General features: G+C 56.2%; 1 protein-coding gene across 2 annotated transcripts in view; it reads left to right on the top strand.

Annotated features, from left to right (window-relative positions):
- Positions 1-22622, top strand: part of LOC103345010 (transmembrane protein 132B) — a 364359-nt gene that overhangs the window by 171731 nt on the left and 170006 nt on the right. For both annotated transcript variants that reach the window (XM_070066052.2, XM_070066053.2), the window contains exon 3: positions 7094-7240. In XM_070066052.2, coding sequence (XP_069922153.2) covers positions 7094-7240 — 147 coding nt within the window. The remainder of the gene's footprint in view (positions 1-7093; positions 7241-22622) is intronic.

The following is a 22622-nucleotide window of genomic DNA, read 5'->3' as shown; positions in this document are numbered from 1 at the left end:
TGCTGCTGCCACCTTGTGGTCATGTCTCCCTCTCAGCCCCCAGTGGCAGTGAGACCATCAATCTTTCCCGTAGAGCTTTACATATTGTAGCTTTAAAATAACAAGAGCTAAAAATATCACCAAGCCTAAAGATAATTCTCTAAAACAAACTTAATGAATATTCAAGACATGGATTTTTCTGGGCTTAACTTGTTCTAACAAATATATAATCTAAAATTAGGAAGGACTTGGACCGAGGGCTGAAATTCAGGAACAATTTTATAACATGCTTAAGGGAGAAGCGGACATGTCAGTAACGGGCTTTGGGCTCCTGTGTTTGATCCCCATCCTCACCTCCTCTGCTGTAACTCCAACTTTCTTTTGGGACCCACTTCTTAACAACCCCTCCCATGTGAGTAAGGTGGATGCAGGGATGGTCACTGACTGGCTGAGCCAACAGACATTGTCTCTCCACCTTTGAGTTCACAGTTATTGGTCCAAGGTCAATCTGATTCAGCTGATGAAGGTCTAGATTCAAGATTTTTGTTTTGAGGGAGAGAATCCTGCTTTCTTTTGTGGATGAAGATGTGAGATCTGGAACTATGGCAGCCATCCTGTGACCATGAGAAGACAGTTCACTGGAGGACAAAACTCCTACACATGAGAGCTGGACAGGGTCAGGAGCTGGCAGGAACTGGAGCCCAGCTGACTCTGTGTGGCCCAAGGCTCCCCACCGTGTATCACACTGAAGCACCCACTGTCTGGCCCAGCCCAAAGCCTCGGGCAAAGATACTCCTAGCAGGTAGGACATTCCAGTGGCTTAGAGGCAGCCCCTGAGAGCTGTGGGCTGAGACTAGCCCTGTCTTTGGCCAAGGCTGACTCTTTCCTCACATGCCCACTGTGTGAGCAACCAAACCAGCCACATACCCCACAGAGAGCTGAGGCTCTGGGTCACATGTAGTTATCCTACAGGTAAGACAGAAAGATGTAGGTGTGCACTGAACAGGTCTCCCTGTTCCCAGATGTGTGGTGGACGCTGGGGGCCAGGGCACCCATGAGGGGAGAGGGATGGAGAAGCCGTGCCCGTGCTCCGTCTCTCTGTCCCTGTTGGGCAGGCTGCCTGGCATCCCCAGCCTGCAGCAGCTGCCGTGTCGTCTGTCTCTGCCCCCAGCGGGGAAGCTCCCCTGGACTCCATACTTCCCGGCAGCCCAGCCCCCAGGGTGTTAGGGTGCTTTGCTGCCCTAGAGCCCAGGGTGCAGGGGTGTGGTTTGCTCAGTCATGGCCCAGGTGTCAGGTAGCCCGAGAGGAGCCGGAGAGCGTTGCCTGGACACGCAAAGGTGAGAGCTCTGTGAGAGACATGGCCAGTGCCAGCTACCGGGACTGTGCTGGGAAGCCCTCTCCTACCCGTGAGACAGAGAAGATGGAAAGAAAGTCCTTCTGGTTTCGGGCCACACACTGAGTGTGGCCTCAGCCTGCAGAGGTCATAGCCACAGCGTGATGAGTGCTTAGTGAGAGGGAAAGGCAGGAAAGTCTAGGGTTGGTGCCATCGTGGCTTTGTGTGTCGTGGAGTGGGGGGAGGTCTGGGGAAGATTGCCTGCAGGTGAGGGGCAGCTGTGTGCACGGGAGTGTTTGCAGAAGTGAGCACACCTGCCGTCCCGGAGCCTGCAGGGTTGCAGCTTTGGTGCACGGTGTCAGCACCGCCTGCAGAGTCTACCTCGTCTTCACCCACGCCCACGCCGGCCCTCGCTTTCCTCCTCCACCCCGTCCATGCCCACACTGGCCCTCGCTTTCCTCCATCACCCCGTCCATGCCCACGCTGGCCCTCGCTTTCCTCCTCCACCCCATCCACACCCATGCCGGCCCTCGCTTTCCTGTACCCCGTCCACCCCCATGCCCACTCCAGCCCTTGTTTTCCTCCACCCTGTCCATGCCCACGCCCACTCCAGCCCTCGCTTTCCTCCACCCCGACCACGCCCACGCAGCCCCTCACTATCCTTCTCCCCATCCACGCCCACGCCGGCCCTCACTTCCCTCCACCGGGACAACTGTGTGTGCACGAGGTGCTTTGCGGGGTGGGTTGCTAACAACCGCGATGGTGATGCCTAGTGCCTGCAGCTGAGAGGCTAAGCCAGCGCCAGCGGGCCACGCCTCAGCCCTGAAGGAGAGGATTCGCCGCCAGGTTTTGGGCTCTCGGCATCCACAGAAGCTACTGTGCTGTTGGTCTTGGGAGGGCGATTGGTTTTTCTGCTACTTGAAAGTCCACTCTTGGGGGAGGTGCTGGCTCCAGCAGGCATGCTGGGGCCAGCAACAGCAAGAGGGGCTGCAGGAAGTATCCGCTTTCTGGAGCCGTCCCCTGCGCCTGGGAGGTCAGCACAGGAGCCCCTGGGGACCGTGTTGCTGGGGGCAGTCCCGGGGAGGCCTGTCCTGCAGGGCAGCTTCCCGGCGGAAGTGCAGTGCTGGGTGTGGGAGCAGGGGCCCCGGTCCTCAGGCTGGCCGGGAAGAAGGTGGGGTCAGAGAAGAATGCAGTCGCGTCCCCAGCCTCAGCGCTAAGCAGGGGCCTTGCGTATGGACCCTGGAGGCTGGGGTGGACAGTGGGAATTGAGGGCCCGTGGGAGGAGGAGGGCAGGGGAGAGGTGCCCTGTGGGCCACCCTGCAGGGCAGCTGCCGGCTGCCTCTGGGAAGCAGAGTGAATGAGTGGCTCCTGAGAGGGATTTGGCTGGGCTGCAGATGACCAGGAAGAGGGAAAGGGTTGCCTGCTGCCTGAGGGCCCAGCAGTGTTCAGCCAGGAAGGCATTCGTGGCGCTCAGAACCCGGCCCAGCCAAAGCTTTGCTTTTGTTCAGCATCAGTAACCTCAGTGACTGCTTCCTGGCCTTGGCTAAAGTCGAGTGTAGTAGCCTCAGTGAGGTGGTGCTGGCCTGGTGCGCAGCCTGCAGGCCCTGGCGTGGTGTTGCTGGCTGCCGACGTCCAGGTCAGAGCTCTGGGAGCAGCAAGTGTCCGTGGCAGGCACAGGGACCGACCTCGGCCTGCTGAGACATTCAGACTCCTGCGGGGAGTGCACCTGCCATGCACCTGTTGCTCCCGCACCTGTCTCGCCGTCAGGACAAACAAAGCGTGCAGAGGAGGACCACGGGGGTGAGGTTGAGTCTGTTGGATGTCACACGACAGTTCCATGACGAGTGGTGGAGTCTCCCACTACTGGGGACCGAGCCCTGATTCTGGAGGAGATGAAAGAGATGGCAGTGCAGACAGAGCTCAGGGGCTCCTCTACCGCAGGATCTGGTACTCAGGCTCCCAGGACTCACGTGGAGCGAGGACGGCCATCAGGGCTCAGTCGGGGAGCTGCAGGTGCAGTCTGCAGGCGTCTGTCAGGTGGGGGTGCAGGGGAGGCTCCCTGTGCGGGGTGGGGTGGGGCGAGCCGGAGGGGAGGGGCTGGCGCTGGTGGTGCGGGGGTTGGGAAGTCACCATTTCTCCACTTGGGCGTCGAGGACTGCAGCACTGAATCTGGCCGTGGGCCGCTGGGTGGGAGCTCTGTGAGGCAGAGGCTGCCGTGACCACGGTGAGTCCCGTAGAAGGGAGGTGGCTGATCTTCCGTGGGAGGGGCTCTGGAACATTCTCCCCCACAGCCCCTTTGGCAGCCAGACAGAGGCTGGGAGTGGGGATGGAACAGGACGCCTCTGTTCCTGGCTTGCATAAATTAATTCCTGGCACACGGAGATGGCAAGAAAGGCAGCCTGGTGCGAGCAGCACACACAGCCGCCGCACTCAGCGGGATGGATGGGTGAGGAGTGGCGGCGGCCTCCAGAGGGAGATGGCTGCGTGGGTGGGGGTTTCTCCGGAGGTGCCGAGTGTGAGAGCTCGCGGGTGGATGTCTCTGCGTCTGGGCAGAGTGCTGAGGAGGGCGGCGGAGGCAGCAGGGCTGCTCTGGAAGGAGGCCTGAGGTGTCTGGGTCTGCTTCAGGGACAGGTGGCCACTTCAGGGCCTAGGCTTTCCAGCCAGGACTAACCCCACCTGGCCAGGACTCCCCCTCACGGCCAGGACTCCCCCTCCCAATCAGGACTCCCCCTCCTAGTCAGGACTCCCCCTCCCAACCAGGACTCCCCCTCCTAGCCAGGACTCCCCCCCCCCCCCCCAGCCAGGACTCCCTCTCCTGGCCAGGACTCCCCACCCAGCCAGGACTCCCCCTCCCAACCAGGACTCCCCCTCCTAGCCAGGACTCCCCCCCCCAGCCAGGACTCCCCACCACCTCCTCCTAGCCAGGACTCCCTCTCCTGGCCAGGACTCCCCCCTCCCAGCCAGGACTCCCCCCTCCCGGCCAGGACTCCCTCTCCCGGCCAGGACTCCCTCTCCTGGCCAGGACTCCCCCTCCCCGCCAGGACTCCTCCCTCCACGGCTCAGGATTCTGCCACTGGGGCTTCCTCCCTAGGGTCTTACAGGTATGAATGGACTTTGATAAATCCTTTTTAAAATTTCAACCACTCTTGGGAGATGTCATTCACCTGTTTTTCCTCATTTTATTTTGTTAATGGAAATAAAATTCCCAAAATGTAAATTTCACCATTTCAAGGCAAATACTTCAGTGGCACTTATTTATTAATATATTTTTAAATATTTATTTATTATTTGAAAGAATTACACAGAGAGAAATACAGAGTGATTTTCCATTTGTATGTTCACTCTCCAAATGGCTCCAGTGGCCAGGACGGTCCAGGCTGAAGCCAGAGCCAGGAGCCTTTTACACCCACGGGGGTGCAGGGCCAAGCACTTGGGCCGTCTTCCGCTGCTTTCCCAGGGGTACTGATGGGGAGCTGGAGTGGAAGAGAGCCGCCGGGACTCAAGCCAGTGCCCACGTGGGTGTTGGCGCCGCAGGTAGCAGCTCTCTCCGCTCTGCTCGCAGCCGGCCCTGCTTCACTGGCACTTGGCGCATTCACAGCATGTGCAACGCCTCCTCTGTCTGGTGCCGAACGTCTCACCACCCCCAGAGAAGCCCGGAGTGCCCTCCTGCAGGCTGCACGCAGAGGGCCTCGTCCAGCGCGGCCTTCCTGTGCGGCCTCTGTCAGCCGGCGTTGCGATTTCAGGGTGACCTTTGCTGCACATCTTTGTACCTCGTTACTTCTCCTGGCTGAGTCGTGGTCCGGCGTGCACACTGACCGCGTTGTGTGTGTCCACGCGCCAGCCGGCAGGGCTGTGAGTCATCTACCGTTTGGGTGTTGTGACCGGGGCTGCCTGGAGCTGGTGGTTGTGGATTTATCACTGCTTGGTTGCAACTCCTGGAGAGACACCAGGAGCGGAATTGCCGGTTGTGTGATGAGTCTGCGTTCGACTTGCAGAGGAGCTGGCACAGCACCTGCCGCAGTGGCTGCGGCATTTCACGTCCCACCCTCACCTCACGGGTCCTGTGTTTTATTTTAGCTGTTGTGATGGCTGTGAGCAGTGTCATCGTGTTGTTAAAGCATTTTTATTTATTTGAAAGGCAGGGAGTGGGAGGGAGGGAGGGAGGGAGCGAGGAAGGGGGTGGGCAGAGAGAGAGACAGGCAGAGAGAAAGCCATCCACTGGCTCGCTCCCCAAGTGCCCACAGCAGCTGGGCTGTACCTGGTGAAGCCAGGATCCGTGAGCTCAGCCTGGGTCTGCCACGTGGCTGGCAGACACTCAAGTGCTCGCGGCATCCTCTGCCTCCCAGGTGCACCCAGCAGGACGCTGAGGGCCTGCACGGTGAGAGGTGCTGTGGGCATCCCAGGCAGTACCCTGACTGCTGCGCCAGCCTCTGCCCCTTGCTGTGGCTCATCTGAGCTCTCCCACGTGCTTGTTGGCCACCTGTGCGTCGTCCCTGGAGAAATGTCAGGAGACCGTGGCCTTCTCTGTATTGAGGACTTGTGTTTCTGTGGTTGAGTGGTGGGAGTTGTTGGTGTGTGCCGGTTCCTGACCCTTGTCAGACAGAAGCCGTGAGCGCTGTGCCTCGGCCTGTAGGTGTGAAGTTAACTCCGTCATCTTGGAGGGAGCCTAGGAGGCTGCCCTTGCCGGCTCTCCTCACCTCCACCTCCTCCACGTGATGGTTTCCTGCCTCCGCCCTGTTTCTGTTCCGTAGGAAAGGGAGCCCAGAGCTCTGCCGGGCTTCTCTCACTGGCGAGCTGGTGACCTCACTGCCACGCGTCACTGACCACATCCCTGAAGTCCAAGCTCGCCCTGGGGGTGGGTTTAGTATTTATGCTTAGTATGTACCTTTAGTACTTATACTCAGTACCTACACTTAGTGCTTGTGCTTAGTACTTACATTTAGTACTTATGCTTAGTACTCACAATTGGTACTTGTGTTCAGCTAAGGCACAGTGAGCAGTGGGTCCTCCGTGGCCTGCCTTCCTCCTGCAGGCTCTCCAGAAGTGTCACAGTGGGTATGTCCGAGGCTGCGAGGAGCTCCTGCTGGCTGTCACACAGGACACGCGTCCTGGGCAGTAACAGTCTGAGGGTCATTCAGGCAGGGACAGAGGGGTGACGCCCCAGCCTGAAGTCCGCTTGGCTTTCCTCAGTGGGAAGCCCCTGGTCCCTTGCGTTCTTCCTGGAGGAGCCGAGTCGTGCACGCGATGCACCAGGCAGTACCTGGCCGCGTTACCCGCCAGGATGTGATGCTGGCTGCCCCTTCCCTGTCACGGTGTGGCCGTCGCAGCCGCCTCCTGGGCTGGCACAGGCCCCGCAGGTGAGCAGCAGTCTCCATGGAGCCCACCCCGCGTGTCCATGCTGTGAGCACCACGCCGGGACCTGCAGCAGACAGGGCTGCGTGCCCACGTGTGATGAGACAGACACCTAACGAGCAGGGGCTGTGGCTGGTGAAGCCCGCGGCGCACTCGAGCAGGGGCTGTGGCTGGTGAAGCCCGCGGCGCACTCGAGCAGGGGCTGTGGCTGGTGAAGCCCGCGGCGCACTCGAGCAGGGGCTGTGGCTCGTGAAGCCCGCGGCGCACTCGAGCAGGGGCTGTGGCTCGTGAAGCCCGCGGCGCCCTCCTTGTTAAAGGAAAGTGTTTGCTGCTGGTGAGAGGGGCCGGGCTTTGGACACCTCTGGAGGCCTGCCCAAGTGCCCGTCTGAACCAGAGTGCCTTACCCTGTGTCGCTTTCTCTGCCCACAGAATCAAGGCGGCTGCAGGCGTGCGGATAACTGCAGTGAGGGTCAGCGAGGAGGACCAGTGGACCGTCCAGGAGGAGATCGAGCAGGACGGCGCGCAGACCACGGCCAGCCTGGCGTGCTTGGGCCATCCCCCGGACGTGCAGAGCAGGTATGCGGCGCCACAGCGGGCGGAGTGCTGGGCATGTCTGTGGGACTGGGAGCTCTTGGCCCAGCCTGGCGTCCGGCTGGGACAGCTCCGGCGGGAGGAGCCGTGGCCTGAGACCCTGTAATCGCCTGAGTTCACCTTTGTCACAGTGCTCTGCTTGAGCCTCCTCCTGGGTGAGGAGTTCGAATCAGGTGGCCAGCATGTCTGGTGTCACCCGTCACCCCCACCGCCTGAGCAGCCCCACAGAGGTGGGTGCTCAGTGGAAGGCAGGAGAGACCGAGAGACTGCCCTGGGAAGGCTTGGCAGAGCAGGGGAGAGCCAGGGCAAGGCCTCAGCACCCACCGCACTCTGTCCCCCAGAGATTCAGCCCCCAACTCCAAGCAGGGCCCATGCCGGAGCTGCCAGCTGCCAGCCGGCGACGGCGCCTCACCCGATCTGGCAGTGCAGGCTGGGCAGCGGTCCCAGGCGTGACATCAGCAAAATGTTTAGGTGCACAGGGATGATGGCCCGATAGCTTTAGCCACCCTCTTCTGCTCATTTTTTTTGAAAAGGGGGCACTTCCATAGCAGTGATAGCAATAATTTAAAATACAGGTCTCCACCTCTGCACTGTGACAAAGGTGAACTCGGGGGCCCCAGCTGGGTCTGTTGCTGGCCACTCTGTGTGATCACAACCCCTTCTCTCTCTTCTCCAGCCCAGGAAGTCTCTGGGGTCCACAGGATACACAGCAGAGGCACCCCGTGAATGAACGAGGGTGTGCGTGGGGGGAGTGTGGGAGGGTGAGAAGGGGAGTGACAGGCAGGGCAAGTCAGAAGGCTCAGCATGGGTGACCTGGCCAACCTGGTGCTTTGGCCTGCCTGCTTTGAGGGCCTCTGCAAAGCGAGGGCTGTGACTCAGGTGAAGTGGTCATGGGAGATGGTGTTGGGGAGCCGTGGGCTAAGCCACCACCTGCGAGATGCCAGCACCCCATAACAGAGCGCAAGTTCGAGTCCCAGCTGCTCCACTTCCGATCCAGCTCCATGCTAGCGCACCGGGGAAAGCAGTAGATGACAGCCCAAGTGTTTGGGCCCCTGCACCCACCCGGGAGACCTGGATGGAGCTCCTGGATCCTGGCTTTGGCCTGGACCAGCCCTGGCCATTGTGAACATTTTGGGGAGTGCACCAGCTGGTGGAAGCCCCCCTTCTCTCCCTCCCTCTCTGTCTCTCCCCCTCCCTCCCCCTCCCTCTCTCTCTCCCTCTCTCCCCCTCTCTCCCTCTCTCCTCCCTCTCTCTCCCTCCCTCTCTCTCCCTCTCCCTCCCTCCCTCTCTCTCCCTCTCCCTCCTTCCCTCCCTCCCTCCCTCCCTCCCTCCCTATCTCCCTCTCCCTCTCCCTCTCCCTCTCTCCCCCTCTCTCCCTCTCTCCTCCCCCTTCTCCCTCTCCCTCTGATACTCTGCCTTTAACATAAATAAAACAAGTCTTAAACCAAAGAAGGCTTCTGTTCAGAGTCGCTGTTCTATCCACCCACTAGAAGAGTGTCCAGTCTGTGACCTCACTTGACCCCAGATGTCCCTGGAGAGCCGCACCTGCCTGCTCAGCACTGCCAGGTCCTGAGATGTTCGTGTCAGGAGAAAGCCTGGGGTTTTTGTGTTTACCCAGGTGCTTTCCATTGCAAGCAGTAGAATACCCATCTGAGTGTGGCTGCTACATGTTGGGATTGATCATCTTGTGTAACGAGACGTAGAGCTGGGTGGTTCTATGGTGGGTGGGTCCGGCAGCACCATGGTGCCCCCTGGGCACGTCCTATCTTCCCACGCCATGTGCTTGGTGCATTGGCTCTTACCCCCCAGCTTGTATCCTCATGGACACAAGATAGCTGCAGCCCTTCCAGGCATCACAGACCCACCAGCTATATACCACAGCTGAAAGGAGGGGGCCTTTTCCCGTGTCTCTCTCTCTCCAGGAAGAAAACCTTTCCCGCCTCCTCCCTTAGATCCTGCCAGGAAGCACTGGGCACTGTGGCCTTGCCCAGGAAGCAGGGTGGTCCTGGCAAGTGAGCACCTGGTGCTGCACTCAGGTTTGTAGCAGGAGGAGGTCTGTGCGTCGGAAGCGAGGATGGTCGCCACGCTCTGAGAAGCTGGGCTCTGCCAGGGTTCTGCTTGGCCCTCGGCTTCGCGCCCGACCCTGGGGCTCTGCCTCCGGAGTCGAGCACTTGCCCTTGGTGTCTGCGCCCATGAAGTGCCTTCGTCCAGCTGGTGCTACTCTGTCCCGTGCTTCCAAGGGGACTTGAGTCCCCTGTGGATGCCGTCTGGGGGAGCTGGGAGCCGGGGGTGCTGACCTGGTCTGTTCCCATCTTCCTTCCAGCTGGGCTTTTGCTTAGGGGTGCTGTCCTCCTGGAGGCAGCACGGTGGCCCCAGCTCCTGCCATCCACACCGATGACTTGGTCACTCTTCCCAGAGAGGCTGTGGTCACTGCCTCGTCTGCTGTCACCTGGGTCATGTGCTCCTGGAGAAGTCCCACCTACAGGGCTGAGGCAGACCGGGAGGGGGCTGGGGTGGACAGTGGCCGCTGACGGGGCAGGAGCTGCAGTGGCCTCTTGGACCCTGGTGCTCGCGCTTCTGACTGCCTGCTCGTGGACTTTGCATCTGGATGCGCAGCAGTGGCCCCGTGGGCCACGCCCAGGAACTCAGCTCTGAAGAAATCTTTGACCGCGTGGCAAGGTTTGAAATGGGAAGGACAGTGTGGGTTCTTACCGCAGTTGTCCTGTTCCGGTTTTGTGGGGATTGGTTCTGCATAGGAGAAGAGGCCTTGTGAGAGAGAGCAGAGGCGCTGTGCGGGCAGAGTGGGGCGGCGATGGGACGGCCCCGCCTCCCCGCCTGGCGTGCCAGGTTTGACTCCCTTGGGCAGGGAGTGTTGTGCAGCAATGACGGTGTGCTTGTCCAGTACCCCCCAAATCCATCCCAGAATCGAAATAAATCCTTGCTTTCTTTTGTACTTTTTTGTTGAATTGTGATATCAAATGAAGCATGAGACTGCGGCTCAGGGACCGTGTGTGCTGGTGAACAAAGACAGTGCAGGCACACGGCCCTGACCACACGCCCCGCGGAAGCTGTGATGTCTGGATTGGGGCCGCCTGGGCTGCGATGGCGTTCGTAACAGAATGGAATGTGCACACTGCCTGGAACTCTGTGATAAGAATTCGACATGCGCTGTATGGGGAGACCCGATGCCTGGGTGAGACAGCCGGGGAAGGTCTTAATTTAGAGCATTTTAGGGAGCACTCATGGTGAGGGAATGTGAGTGATAAAGATGAACCACGAGATACAGAACAGTGCTGCCCAGAGATTACAAACAGGAGCCGGGCGGGGCGTGCGCACGGCAGATCACCCGTGGCCCGAGGAAACGAAAGCTGGACAGCCCCAGGCGGGCTCGATCCTGCAGCCCCTTCTGCCTGGCTGGGGGGACCCGACCCCAGAGAGGGTAAAGCTGTGACTGTGTGCTCAGAGACCACAGCGAGGAGCACGTCCTCACCCAACCTGGCCACAGGCCGGGCGGAGCAGAGCTCCGGAACTCCAGGGAGAAACGCAGAGAGAGAGTGCCCCCAGCAGGAGCAGGCTTGCCCACTGGCTGTCACTCACTGCGGTAACCTGGTTCCCTGCTCACCACCTCGTGGGCAGGCTCAGTCCCATTTCTGTTGCCTGTGACACAGCACACATAGAAACAGGCTGAGCTTTTGGGCTGGCGCTGTGGCACCTGCATCCCATGTAGGTGCTGGTTTGAATCCCAGCTGCTCCTTTTCCGATCCAGCTCCCTGCTATGTCCTGGGAAAGCAGTAGAAGATGGCCCAAGTGCTTGGGCCTCTGCACCCCCGTGGGAGACCCGGAAGAAGCTCCTGGCTGCTGGCTTCAGATCGGCACAGCTCTGGGCAGTGCGGCCATCTGGGGAGTGAACCAGCAGATGGAGGACCTCTCTTTCTTCTCTCTCTGTAATTATACCTCTCAAATAAGTAAATAAAATCTTAGAAAAAAAGAAATAAACGGGCTGAGCTTGGCTCACGGTTGCAGAGGGGCAGGGTCCAGGGGACGGGATGGGGCCTAGGGGACTCTGCTGGCAGAGTCCTGGGCCACGCAGGGCCCCACGCATCAAGAGACAAGGGTTGAGTCCATGTGTCTGTTCCTCTCTCCCTTTTCTTAGGAAGCTGCCAGGACAAGGGTACTTGGAAGTGTTCATGGTAAAGTGGAATTTAAAAGTAAGGTTATTTTAGGGGCCAGTGCTGTGGCGTAGCGGGTAAAGCCGCTGCCTGCAGTGCCCACATCCCACGTGGGTCCCAGTTCGAGTCCTGGCTGCTCCACTTCCAATCCAGCTCTCTTCTATGGCCTGGGAATGCAGAAGATGGCCAAGTCCCTGGGCCCCTGTACCCATGTGGGAGACCTGAAAGAAGCTCCTGGCTCTGGATCCGGCGCAGCTCCGGCCTTTGCAGCCATTTGGGTAATGAACCGGTGGATGGAAGATCTTTCTCTGCCTCTGCCTCTGCCTCTCTGTAACTCTGTCTTTCCAATAAATAAATGTTTAAAAATAAGGTTATTTTAGTGCAAAAATACTTAAATCCAAGTGTAAATGTGTCATGACACACATTGATGTTAAGACATGCATAGATGTCCCATGAGATGTGTAGGGATCCCATGCCACACGTGAGTGTCCCATGCCACACGTGAGTATCCCATGCCACATATGAGTGTCCCATGCCACACGTGAGTGTCCCATGCCACACGTAAGTGTCCCATGCCACACGAGTGTCCTATGCCACACGTGAGTATCCCATGCCACACATGAGTGTCCCATGCCACACGTGAGTGTCCCATGCCACATGTGAGTGTCCCATGCCACACGTGAGTGTCCCATGCCACACGAGTGCTCCATGTCACATGAGTATCCCATGCCACATGAGTGTTCCATGTCACACATGAGTGTCCCATGTCCCATGTGAGTGTCCCATGCCACACAAGTGTCCCATGTCCCATGTGTGTGTCCCATGCCACACGTGAGTGTCCCATGCCACATGAGTGTCCCATGCCACACGTGAGTGTCCCCTGCCACATGTGAGTGTCCCACGCCACACGTGAGTGTCCCATGCCACTTGTAGGTGTCTGTGACACATGTTGGTGTCTCCTGACACACGTAGATGTTTTGAAAATACTGTGCATTTTCATGAACTTTCTGAACAGACTTTTTAGGTATAAGTTTAGAAATTCTTTGCAGCAAAATAAATTTACCTTTTTAAAAAAGATTATTTGAAAGGCAGAGAGAAGAGGGAGGAAGAGAGGGAGGGAAAGGGAGAGAGAGAGGAGAGGAGAAGAAAGAAAAGACAAGATGTCTTCCGTCTGCTGATTCAATCACATAATTCAGCCTGCTAGGCCAGGCTGGAGCCAGGAGCTTGGGACTCCCTGTGGGTCTCCCATGTGGGTGGCAGGGGCCCAAGCACTTGGGCTCTTACCCACTGCCTCCCAGGCACATTAGTAGGAAGCTGGATTGGAAGTGGAGCTGCCAGGACTCGAACCAGGCACTCTGATACTGGATACAGGCATCCCACGTTCTGGCTTAACCTGCCATACCACATACTGAACTTTCAGGTTCATTTTCCATGAACTTTCTGAAGTGCTCTGGTGACCTTTTCTGGTCCTGGCCACCTCCCTCGCCTCTAGCCCCACAGTGTCCCAATGGGGATTACAGTCGGTGTGAGTTTCAGAGGACACTGACCTCATTCAGACGGTAGCAGACAACGCCGTTGAAACCCCAGAGCCGGCTCTCGGGAGGCTGGCTGAGGAGCAGGCATTGTTCTCGCTGCCTGGCTCGGTTTGTGTTTTTCCTTCCTGGCTGTGAAGGTGGAAGACAGAACTCATGGAATGTTTTAATGTCTCTAGGACAATTTTCTGTGAATCCATCGCCCATGCTTTGTTTTACTCTAAAACCGTATTGAAAAAAAAATCGTCTAATGCTTCTGAGATCATTCTGGAGAATAAACTTGTGAAACTCAGCGATGGTGGCGCCCTGCGAGGGGGGCACTGTTCTTGCGTAACAGATGGGTAAACCGAGGCACAGTTCCAGTCACTGCCCCAGCTGAGAGCCAGCGAGTGGTCAATGCCGGCAGACTGTTGGCTCCTCCCCTGGGCCGCCTCTCCCCATCCCTGCCGCTGGCTGTCGTGTCCCCACTGGACAGGAAACCCGGCCACCCCAGTCCTGTGGCACCCGTGGGCAACCTGGCACCTGATGGCAGGGGCTGTGGCGATTGTTGGTGGCCCCTCGGGAGACGTGTCCATGTCTAATCCCTGGGCCTTGTGGGTGGGGCCTTCCTCAGCCAGAGGAGCGTCCCAGAGGTCGTGAAGGGCCCGAAGATGAGGTCATTGCGCTGGGTCATTGAGGTGGACCCTGAGCCCAGTGACTGCGGTCCTCATGAGACATGCACAGGGAGTGGTGACGGGAAGACAGAGGCAGAGGAGGCAGTGACGCCACCAGGAGCTACAGGAGGCAGGAACCAACGGTCCCCTGAGCCCTCAGAGGCAGCAAGGCTCTGTCAGTACCTTGGTTTCGGACCCCTGGTTCCAGAAGTGTGAGAGAATCCGACTCTGTTGTTTGAAGCCATCAAGTTTGTGTGATCTGTTACCATAGCCTCGGGACGGAGGCGAGGAGTTCTGAGCCCTCACGAACGCATCGGCCCCGGCTGCATCCTGGATGTGGAGCGGACTCAGCAGGGAGCCTTGTTTATAAAGGACAGAGGCCTTGGACCTGTGGCTCGCAAGAGTTGCCTGCCAAAGAAAAAATGAGAGCGGCCAGGGTAGCGAATTCCTAGGGTGCCTGAATGGCAAATACTAATGAGCTCAAAACCCGGAAGAAGATGAAAGTACTTTAATTCTTAACAGTTTTAGCATCTGCAAGTAGTGGGTTTGGAAACACACAGCTCTCCGGCTGCTTGGAGATCACTGGGGAGCAGCTGAGCCCCAACCGGGAGCCGAGCGGTGAAGGTGCCGTGCACCGCACGGAGCTGCGGAGGAGAGCTGCACCCGCGTGTGGGGTGTGGGGTGTGGGGCTGTGTGTGCTGTTCTTATTTATTCATTTTATCTGAGAGTTAGAGATACAGACAGAGGGAGAGACAGAGAGAAAGGTCTTCCACCTGCTGGTTTACTTCCTAAATGACTGCAATGACCAGAGCTGGCCCGATTCAAAGCCAGGAGCCAGCAGCTTCTTCCGGGTTTCCCATGCAGGTGTAGGGTCCCAAGGGCTTGGGCTATCTTCCACTGCTTTCTTTTTTATTTTTTTATTTAATAAATATAAATTTACAAAGTACAACTTTTGCATTGTTGTGGCTTTTCCCCCCATAACCTCCCTCCCACCCGCAACCATCCCATCGCCCACTCCCTCTCCCATCCCATTCTTCATCAAGATTCATTTTCAATTATCTTTATATACAGAAGATCCACTTAGTATATACTAAGTAAAGTTTTCAACAGACTGCACCCACACAGCCACACAAGATATAGAGTCCTGTTCGAATAGTATTCCACTGCTTTCCCAGGCCACAGCAGAGATGGATCGGAAGAGGAGCAGCCAGGACATGAGCTGGTGCCCATATGGGATGCTGACACTGCAGGTGGAGGCTTAGCCTACTAGGCCACAGCGCCGGCCCTGGAGTGTTTGTTTTACTTCATGCTAGAGAGTAGCATCAGAGTTCTCCCACAAGAAGTGAATTCCTTCCTCCATTCCCCAAAGTGGGTCAGGCCTGTAGAAGAAAAGAAGTAATAGTTTAAAATATTCTCCCTCTTTTTCTACCCAGTGGGAAACTCTTTGTTAAATTATGCTCCTGTTAGTTTCAACATAACTGTAACAGAAGTCTTCTTACTTTGAAATCAACAGACATCCAACTGTAGGACAAGGAGAAGATAAAACAGAAAAATCGAGAGCATAGGGGTGGGTGTTGTGGTGCAGTGGGCCAAGCCACCGCTTGGGCTGCCACGGCCTGTCCTGGAGCACTGGTCTAAATCCTAGCTTCTCTGCCTTCGACCGGTTCCCTGCTCATGTGCCTGAGAAGAAGCAGGTGATGGCTCAAGTACTGGAGTCCCTGACGCCACGTGGGAGGCCTGGGAGGAATTCTTGGTTTCTGGCTTTTACCTCTCCTAGCCCTGGTTGTGTGCGCATTTGAAGAGTGAAGGGTAGATGGAAGATATCCCTCTATCACTCTATTACTCTGCCTTTCAAACAAACAACTAAATTTTAAAATAGTGGAGAGCATAAAGGTCCCTTGAACCTGTGATTTAAAAGTTGTTGTTATTAATATTTTTGTGACTTTAGTATTTACATCTATAAACAGAAATGCTACTTTTATCAACATTGGAGTTATAATATAAATAACCATGTAATTGAAAATATAAAAAACTAAGTCTTGGGGAGCAGCTTCAGGTTTGCAGAAGAGTTAAGTGGGGGCCATCATGGCATAGTAGGTAAAGCTGCTGTCTGCGACACTGGCATCCTAGATGAGCGCCGGTTCGAGTCCCAGCTGCTCCACTTCTGATCCAGCTCTCTGCTATGGCCAGGGAAAGCAGTAGACAATGGCACAAGTACTTGAGCCCCTGCCACCCACATGGGAGACTTGGATGAAGCTCCTGGCTCCTGGTCTCAGCCTGGCCCAGCCCTGACTGTTGCAGCCGTTTAGGGAGTGAACCTGTACATGGACGATGCCTCTACGTGCAAAGCAGCTGCTAATGGGAGTGATGTTTCCTCCTGGCGCTTTTGTTGGTGTTTTTCAGAAACCCTGGCCTCTGCTTTGAATGATTGTGTCACTCTGTTATTTGGATAGATTTATTTGTTTACCCATTTATTAGTCCGATGTAGTTACTGGGCCCCATCACAATGTCATATTACGTCATTGTTATGTATTCGTGGACTGGGTCACTCAGGGACACGATGGCCTCTCCCTTGATCCAAGACAAGCCTTTAACAAAAGCAAGCGGATGATTTTTTGAGGGGTGCCCTCTGCCCCTACCACTTCCTTTCTCAGTAGAAAATTTCCTGGGACTTGAAAGTGTTCATGTAACTCAGCCTGTCTCAGCCAAGCGTGAGTTCGTGCACCGAGCCTTTGAACCTGGGTAGAAGCTGTGTGCCCAGCCAGCACCGCTCCCTCTCTAGGAAGGAAGAAACCCGCAGTGTCGTTTGATGATGCAGCTGCTTGACTTTGTCCTGCTCTGGGCCCAGTGCCCTGAGTTGCTTTGCCTCAGTGCAGGCACGGTGGGGCTCCCTTCTTGGTCAGTGCTGAGCTGCCCGTAGTCTGTGCTGGGCTCTGTGTGCAGGATGGTGTGCGGCCTCCTACCCCCAGAGGGTCTGCTTAAAAGCATCACTTTGCTGTGTTTTTCAGAGCGTTCTAGATTTACAGAAAACTTGGGCATTTCTCTGTCTCTCCCATTGTTGCTGCCACACGTTTGACCGTGAGCCGGCACTGATTTGCCGTTTCTGACTGAAGCCCACACTGACCCAGACCTCCCGGAAGTCTGCTGTGCGTCCTCCCCTGCCCCAGGATCCCGTCCAGGACACCGCGTGAGGTTCAGTTGTGCCTCCTTGCACTCCTCCCAGACCTTCTTTCTCTCTGATGACCATGACAGTTGCGACTCATGGGCCAGGTACCTTGTGGAATGCCCTCTGCTGCAATGTGTCTGGTCTGTGGTGGTGACGACACTGGGGATTGGGAGGCAGAACCCTGTGGCGTGGCATGTCCACGTGTGAGCGGTGCCACTGGCATGACAGCTGGCCTTGGACGCCAGCCAGCGAACATTGTTGCCACCTCTGCTGTGAAGGCGTCCCCGCTCCCTCACGCGTGCTCTTGGTGAGGAAGGCTCTGTGTGCGGCCCCAGTGTCAGGGCAGGGCATCCATGTGAGATGGGAGCTCTCCTGTGGCTCCACTGAAACTCCTGGGACTGTCCGTGACCCTCCCGGGCCCAGGCGAGGAGGGCTGGTGCCTGTCCACCCTGAGTCACTGCTGCCCAGCACCGTGTCTCCCATGGAGCGGGTCTGTTATGGAAGTTACTGGGTGGATGGGCCAGCGCTGAAGGCTGTTGTGCTCAGGAACACCTGCGCCTCCTGTGGGCAGCCTTCCCCTTACTGGCCAGACCCGGCTGTGCCGCCTGTGGGCAGCCTTCCCCTTACTGGCCAGACCCGGCCGCAGCATCTGGGAGCACTGGGGAGGTGGCTGTCACCTGTTGGCCAGTTTCCTGATGGCTCTTGGGGACAACGATGTGAGGCATGCAGAGAGCTAGAGTGGGGCCATTTAACGGGCAGAGAACAGGGGGAGGACCGCGGGCAGGCCCACCTGGCAGTGACACTGGCGGGGAGGAGGGGCGGATGCAAAGGCCCCCATGGAAGGCGTCCCTGGGCCAGAGAGGTAGAGGCCCCAGAAGCATCCCTGGAGCTGGAGCCTTGTCTTGGCTGGAGCTGTCCCTGCGTGCGGCATCCTGTGCTCCGGATCAACCAACATTTACAGTCCCCACCCCCGCCTCTGCCCCCGCCCCCGCTGAGTGCTGCTCTGGGGCCTGGGCCATCGGCTGGAGCAGCCCTTGGAGTCCTGCTCTGCTTTCTGGAGCTGGAGCCCAGGACAGAAACACGTCCTGTGTGTGAAGGAAGCAGGAACAGTAGGCAGACATGGGCACAGGGGCCTGGGGGCTCTGTTTCAGAGTGGGCACTGGGGGGTGGGGCCTGTGAAGGGAGCCATGAGAGGTGTTGGGGGTGGGTCCTTCTGTAGCCCCTGCCCGAGCTCTGGGGGTCCCAGGTCAATGCAGAGGCCAGGTGTGCTGCCACGGAGGGCAGGGCTGGGGCCAGGCCAGGTAGGGCTGCATTTGCAGGGCTCCTTTGACTTTGGAAAGATCTAGATTTTTACTCGTTGTGGGTGCAATGACACTGGCAGCTTGGCATTTTGGAAAGACCCGCTGCTGCAGTGTGTGTGGGGGGACTGAAGGAGTGAGGGTGGCACCAGGGAGACCCTGTGGGGCTGCTGAGTCATCAGAGGCTGGCTCTGGAGTGGAACACGTGTCTGCGTGGGGCCGTGGCTCTGGGGCCCCCTCCTGCACAAGAGGCAGAGAGAGAGAGTCTGGCCAAGCTCACACTGGTAGGAAGACGCCACCCACCGGGAAACCCGGTGGTAGGCTTTGGATGTGAGGGATGGCTGAGTGCCAGCAAAGTCCACAGCAAGGACCAAAGACCGCGGCCTTCCCTGGTGTCCATCCTTTCCTGCGTGTGAAGTGTGGTGCCTGTCTCTGGAAGTCTTCAGGGTCCCTCTCCCAAGCGGGGCAGACAGCTGGGCATCTGTCCTGCTCTCGGTGCTCTGCTCCTGTGCAGCCTGAGCGTGGTAGGAGCTAGTTCTTGTATACTCTGGGAGGGAGACCACACGTACACGCTGGTTCTTGTACACGGTGGTTCTCGTACACGCTGGGAGGGAGACCACTGGCTGGGAGGGTCTGGGACCTGGGGACCACATTCTTTTGTTGAAGGGCAACAGGTGGACACACCAAGGGGATTCCTTGAGAATTTGTTGGAACGTGGCCTGTAGTGCCCATGGCTGACTGCCTTGTCCTGCCCTGGGATGGAGCCCAGTGGGGGACGGCACTTGCCAGCTCCAGAGTTCCATTTCTGACACGTGGACTCACTTGCTTAACAAGCAGCGTGTGCATCAGAGTGAAGCAGACGGACAAGCACCGGTTCCAGCTTTGCTGGACAGGCCAGCATGCAACTGATGGGCTGGTGTTCGGTACAGAGTCTTTCAGAAAGTTCACAGGAAAACGGAATCACCAGGTAAATCAGCTTTGGTGGAGACATTCTGAAATCATGCATACTCGGGTTTGGGAAAGTTAGTGGAAAATATGTATGAAAACACTACACATGGATTTCATTTTTTTGCATAAAAATATGCGTACCTTTTCGTCTTGCTTCCCATGAAGTTTTCAGAGTGTTTGTGGCGTGATGCTTGGTGCCGTGCACGGCCTGCACACCTTGGCACTCACGTTGCTCAGACCTTCGCTCTCATAAGTGTCGTTTTCTCAGCCTCATCTGCTTTCGGTTGCCAAATGGATTGCGTGGTTCAGTCATCTGGCCTGGAAACAGTCACAGAAACACTTCTGAGCGAAAAGTCAGCATGGCCAGGGGAGGTGGGAGCTGGCCAGTGGTGTTCAGAGGCGTGCAGGCCGCGGTGTGTTCTCAGGACACCTAGGGCTGCAGCTGGGGTGCAGCCAGAGTGTGAGGCTCCCCCAGGATGCCTGCCAGGCACCCAGCGTGGGACAGGCGGGCTGGAGCCTGCGCAGAGGGGACTTCTTGGGCTGGTCCTCCACATGCGGTTATTTCTGGAGTTACCTTTGTGCCCTCCCTTCTTTCAAAGGTGCTGCAGGATTGCCATGCCCCGAGTCCAAGCTGATTGTCTTCTGCAGCCTGTCCGTGACTGTCTGCAGGCTGTGTCTGAGTGGCCGTGCTCTGGGCGTCGTTCTGCCGTCTGCCTCTTTGGCTCGCTGCAGCACCTCCTGTGTTCAGCTCTGTTGGTCCACAGAGCTCTGGCCCTTCTGCCCCTGCTGCGCACTCTGTCCTTCATGTGCTCCCTCTTCGGTTGACGGATGAGTAGTAGTTGACATCTCTGCTCTCGCAGAGTTAAGTGCCCTGTCTTGCCCACCGAGATAGTGGTTAGTATTTATTTATTTATTTTTTACTTTGTTTATTTGTGAGGCAGGAAGATAGATAGGGTAGATTGATATGTGTCTCCCATCTGCTGGTTCTCATTTCAGATGCCTCTACCATGGGAGCCATGGCAGGCCAAATCTGCCAGCCAGAACTCAACCAGGTCTCCACGTGGGTGGTAGGGACCCAACCTCTTGGGCCATCACCACTGCTACCCAGGGTCTGCGCCAGCAGGAAGCTGGAGTGAGGAGCAGAGCTGGGGCTTGAACGCAGGCACCTGGACATGGGGCATGGGTATCTTAACTGCTTGCCCCCTGGGGTAGTGGTGTTTACACTGGAGGTTGCAGCCCAGTGAATGTGGCATTGCAGGCATGAAAAGGGAAACTGAATAGGCTAGAAACAGAAATACCAGCCTGTAGCCTGTAATAATTTAATGAAATAATAGTATTATTTCATGAAACTTCAATGATGTTTTTTTCATGTGTGAACTTTCTGGCTGTCCTGTAAGATCTGCTGCTTGCTGGAGGTTGGGGTGCAGACCTGCAGCCGAGCAGAGCAGTGGACTTGCTGGGCCCTTGGTGTCCACTTCTCCAACTTTCTGTCTGTTGCCACGTTGCTCCTGATATGGGTGGACCAACTGGCAAGCCGTGTTTGAGGTCAGGCGGTGTCTTGCCTTCTGGTCACAGGGGGATTTTTCCAGAAGCTAGTCCTTGTAAAAAAGGGTCTTGAAAGTTCATGGAAAGTGTGTATCAGGAAAAAATTGCATGGATCTAAAAAGTGTTCGCACCCAAATAAACGTATTTTAATGTCATTTTCCATGAACTTTTTGAAGTCCTTCCAAATAGCTTCTTTTGGATTGGTGTTCTTCTGGCTGGATTTTGTGGGTCTGCTGTTGAGATTTTGTCAGACAAAAGCTGATGCCTTTAATTTTCCTGCTGTCAGGGGCAGAATTAGGTTACTCCTCTCTTTGAAAGAGTGATTTAAGTAGGAAATAATGAATGCAAGATAACATCATTAAATAACAACAGATAAGCTGATGGATGGGTTGTCACTTGGATCCTGCTATAAAGGGAATGAGAGTGATATGTTTAATCATTTTCAAAAAATCAGACGGCGATGATGAATTTGGTGCGTTTTGATGCTGAGTGACTCATTAGGGCCTGCGATTATTTTCCAGTTAATAAAGGAGCTGGTGCCTGCCCCACCCCCTTGATCAAGTGGTTGCAAACCAGTGTTTACTTGCAAGAACATCCCATTCTGCTGGGCTGTTCACACACAGAGCCGCTACCCTGTAGCCCTGGCTCCGTCGCACTCCCTCCAGTATCTACGCGTCAAGTCGGTAGGCTGTAAACCTATTTTGTTTGCTTTTGCTGACTTTTTTTCCCCTTCAAGTTGGAGCAACATTAAAAGTATTAGGAGATTTGACTAAAAGCACGTACCTCACTCAGTGAGGTACTTGAGAAAGTCTGGCCAGTGCTGAGTGTCCACAACGGCAGGGTGAGTGGCTGCCCAGTTGGACGGGGCCAGGCTCTTGCTCCGTAGTCCCCTCCGCTCCCTGTTGTCCTCCTTGTGGCTAAGGGTGGGTCTTCGTGGGCATTTGTCATTATGTGCACAAAAGTGTTTTTCTTTGATGAGAGAAGTGTTTATTTTTTTAATTAAAAATATGTCCATTTTTATTTGAAAGGTGGACTGGGGAGGGAGGGAGAGAGAGAGAGAGAGAGAGAATGAGAATGAAAATATCTTCCCTCCTCTGGTTAACTTGCTACATGCCTCTAACAGAGCTGGGGCTGGGCCACACTAAATTCAGGGGCCTGGAGCCCAGTCCAGGTCTCCCACATGAGTGGCAGGGACTGAAGCACTCGAGCCGCCATCTGCCGTTCCCTAAGATAAGCATTGACAGGAAGTGGGGTCAGAAGGAGGGTCAGGACTTGAACCCAGGGGCTCTGTTATGGGATACAGGGTTCCCGTGGCACCGTAACCCCTGAGCCAAACATTTGCCCCAGGAAGTCTTTCTTTGTGTCACCACTTATTAGCTAGGTGACCTTGAACACATTACTTAAACTCCTCTTGCTTCAGATTATTCAGCCTCAAAATAGGGGAAGCTCTGTTATCTACCCAGTAATGTTGTTGTGGGATTAAATGATGCTATCTGTGTAAGGTGCTTGTACCTTTCTCTGGCACAGAATGCAAGACCTGCCCAGTATCAGCTGAATTAGTGTAATGAGCATCCTTGTCTATCCACAGGGGCGGAGGAGCCAGAGACAGAGAGCTGGCGCAATGTGTTTCAAGATGTATGAGAAAGCCTTTCTTTGTAACAATGAAGACCTTCCCTCTGATTCACGGGCAGACAAAGTTTCCAATTTGAAGGAAACAATGTAAGACATCCATTAGAAAATAAAGCGGGCATTAGAAAATAAAGCGGGCATCTCTGATAAACACTCACGTGATGAAAAACTTCAACCCATCCGAGGCCTTGCGTCGCAGCAGTTTTTCTAGATGCAAATAAGGGGAGTCTTGCTTCTCCTGCACTTGCCCGTCTTGCCCCATTGGGTGGTATTTGCAGAAGCCACCCCAGTGACCTGGAAAGAGCCCGCCTGGACCCAGGAAAGGCAGGCGTTTTGAGAGGCAGCCGGGGTCTGGACCTGAGGGCTGAGAGGGACTCCTGTGGTATCAGCTGTGCGAATTTATCAGATAACAGCCGTGCTCGGAAAG

Source organism: Oryctolagus cuniculus, chromosome 21 (genome assembly GCF_051225735.1).
Source record: "Oryctolagus cuniculus isolate XC-2025 breed Fujian yellow rabbit chromosome 21, ASM5122573v1, whole genome shotgun sequence".
NCBI classification, from domain to species: Eukaryota; Metazoa; Chordata; class Mammalia; order Lagomorpha; family Leporidae; genus Oryctolagus; species Oryctolagus cuniculus.
This window is presented reverse-complemented; position numbering and strand designations above follow the sequence as displayed.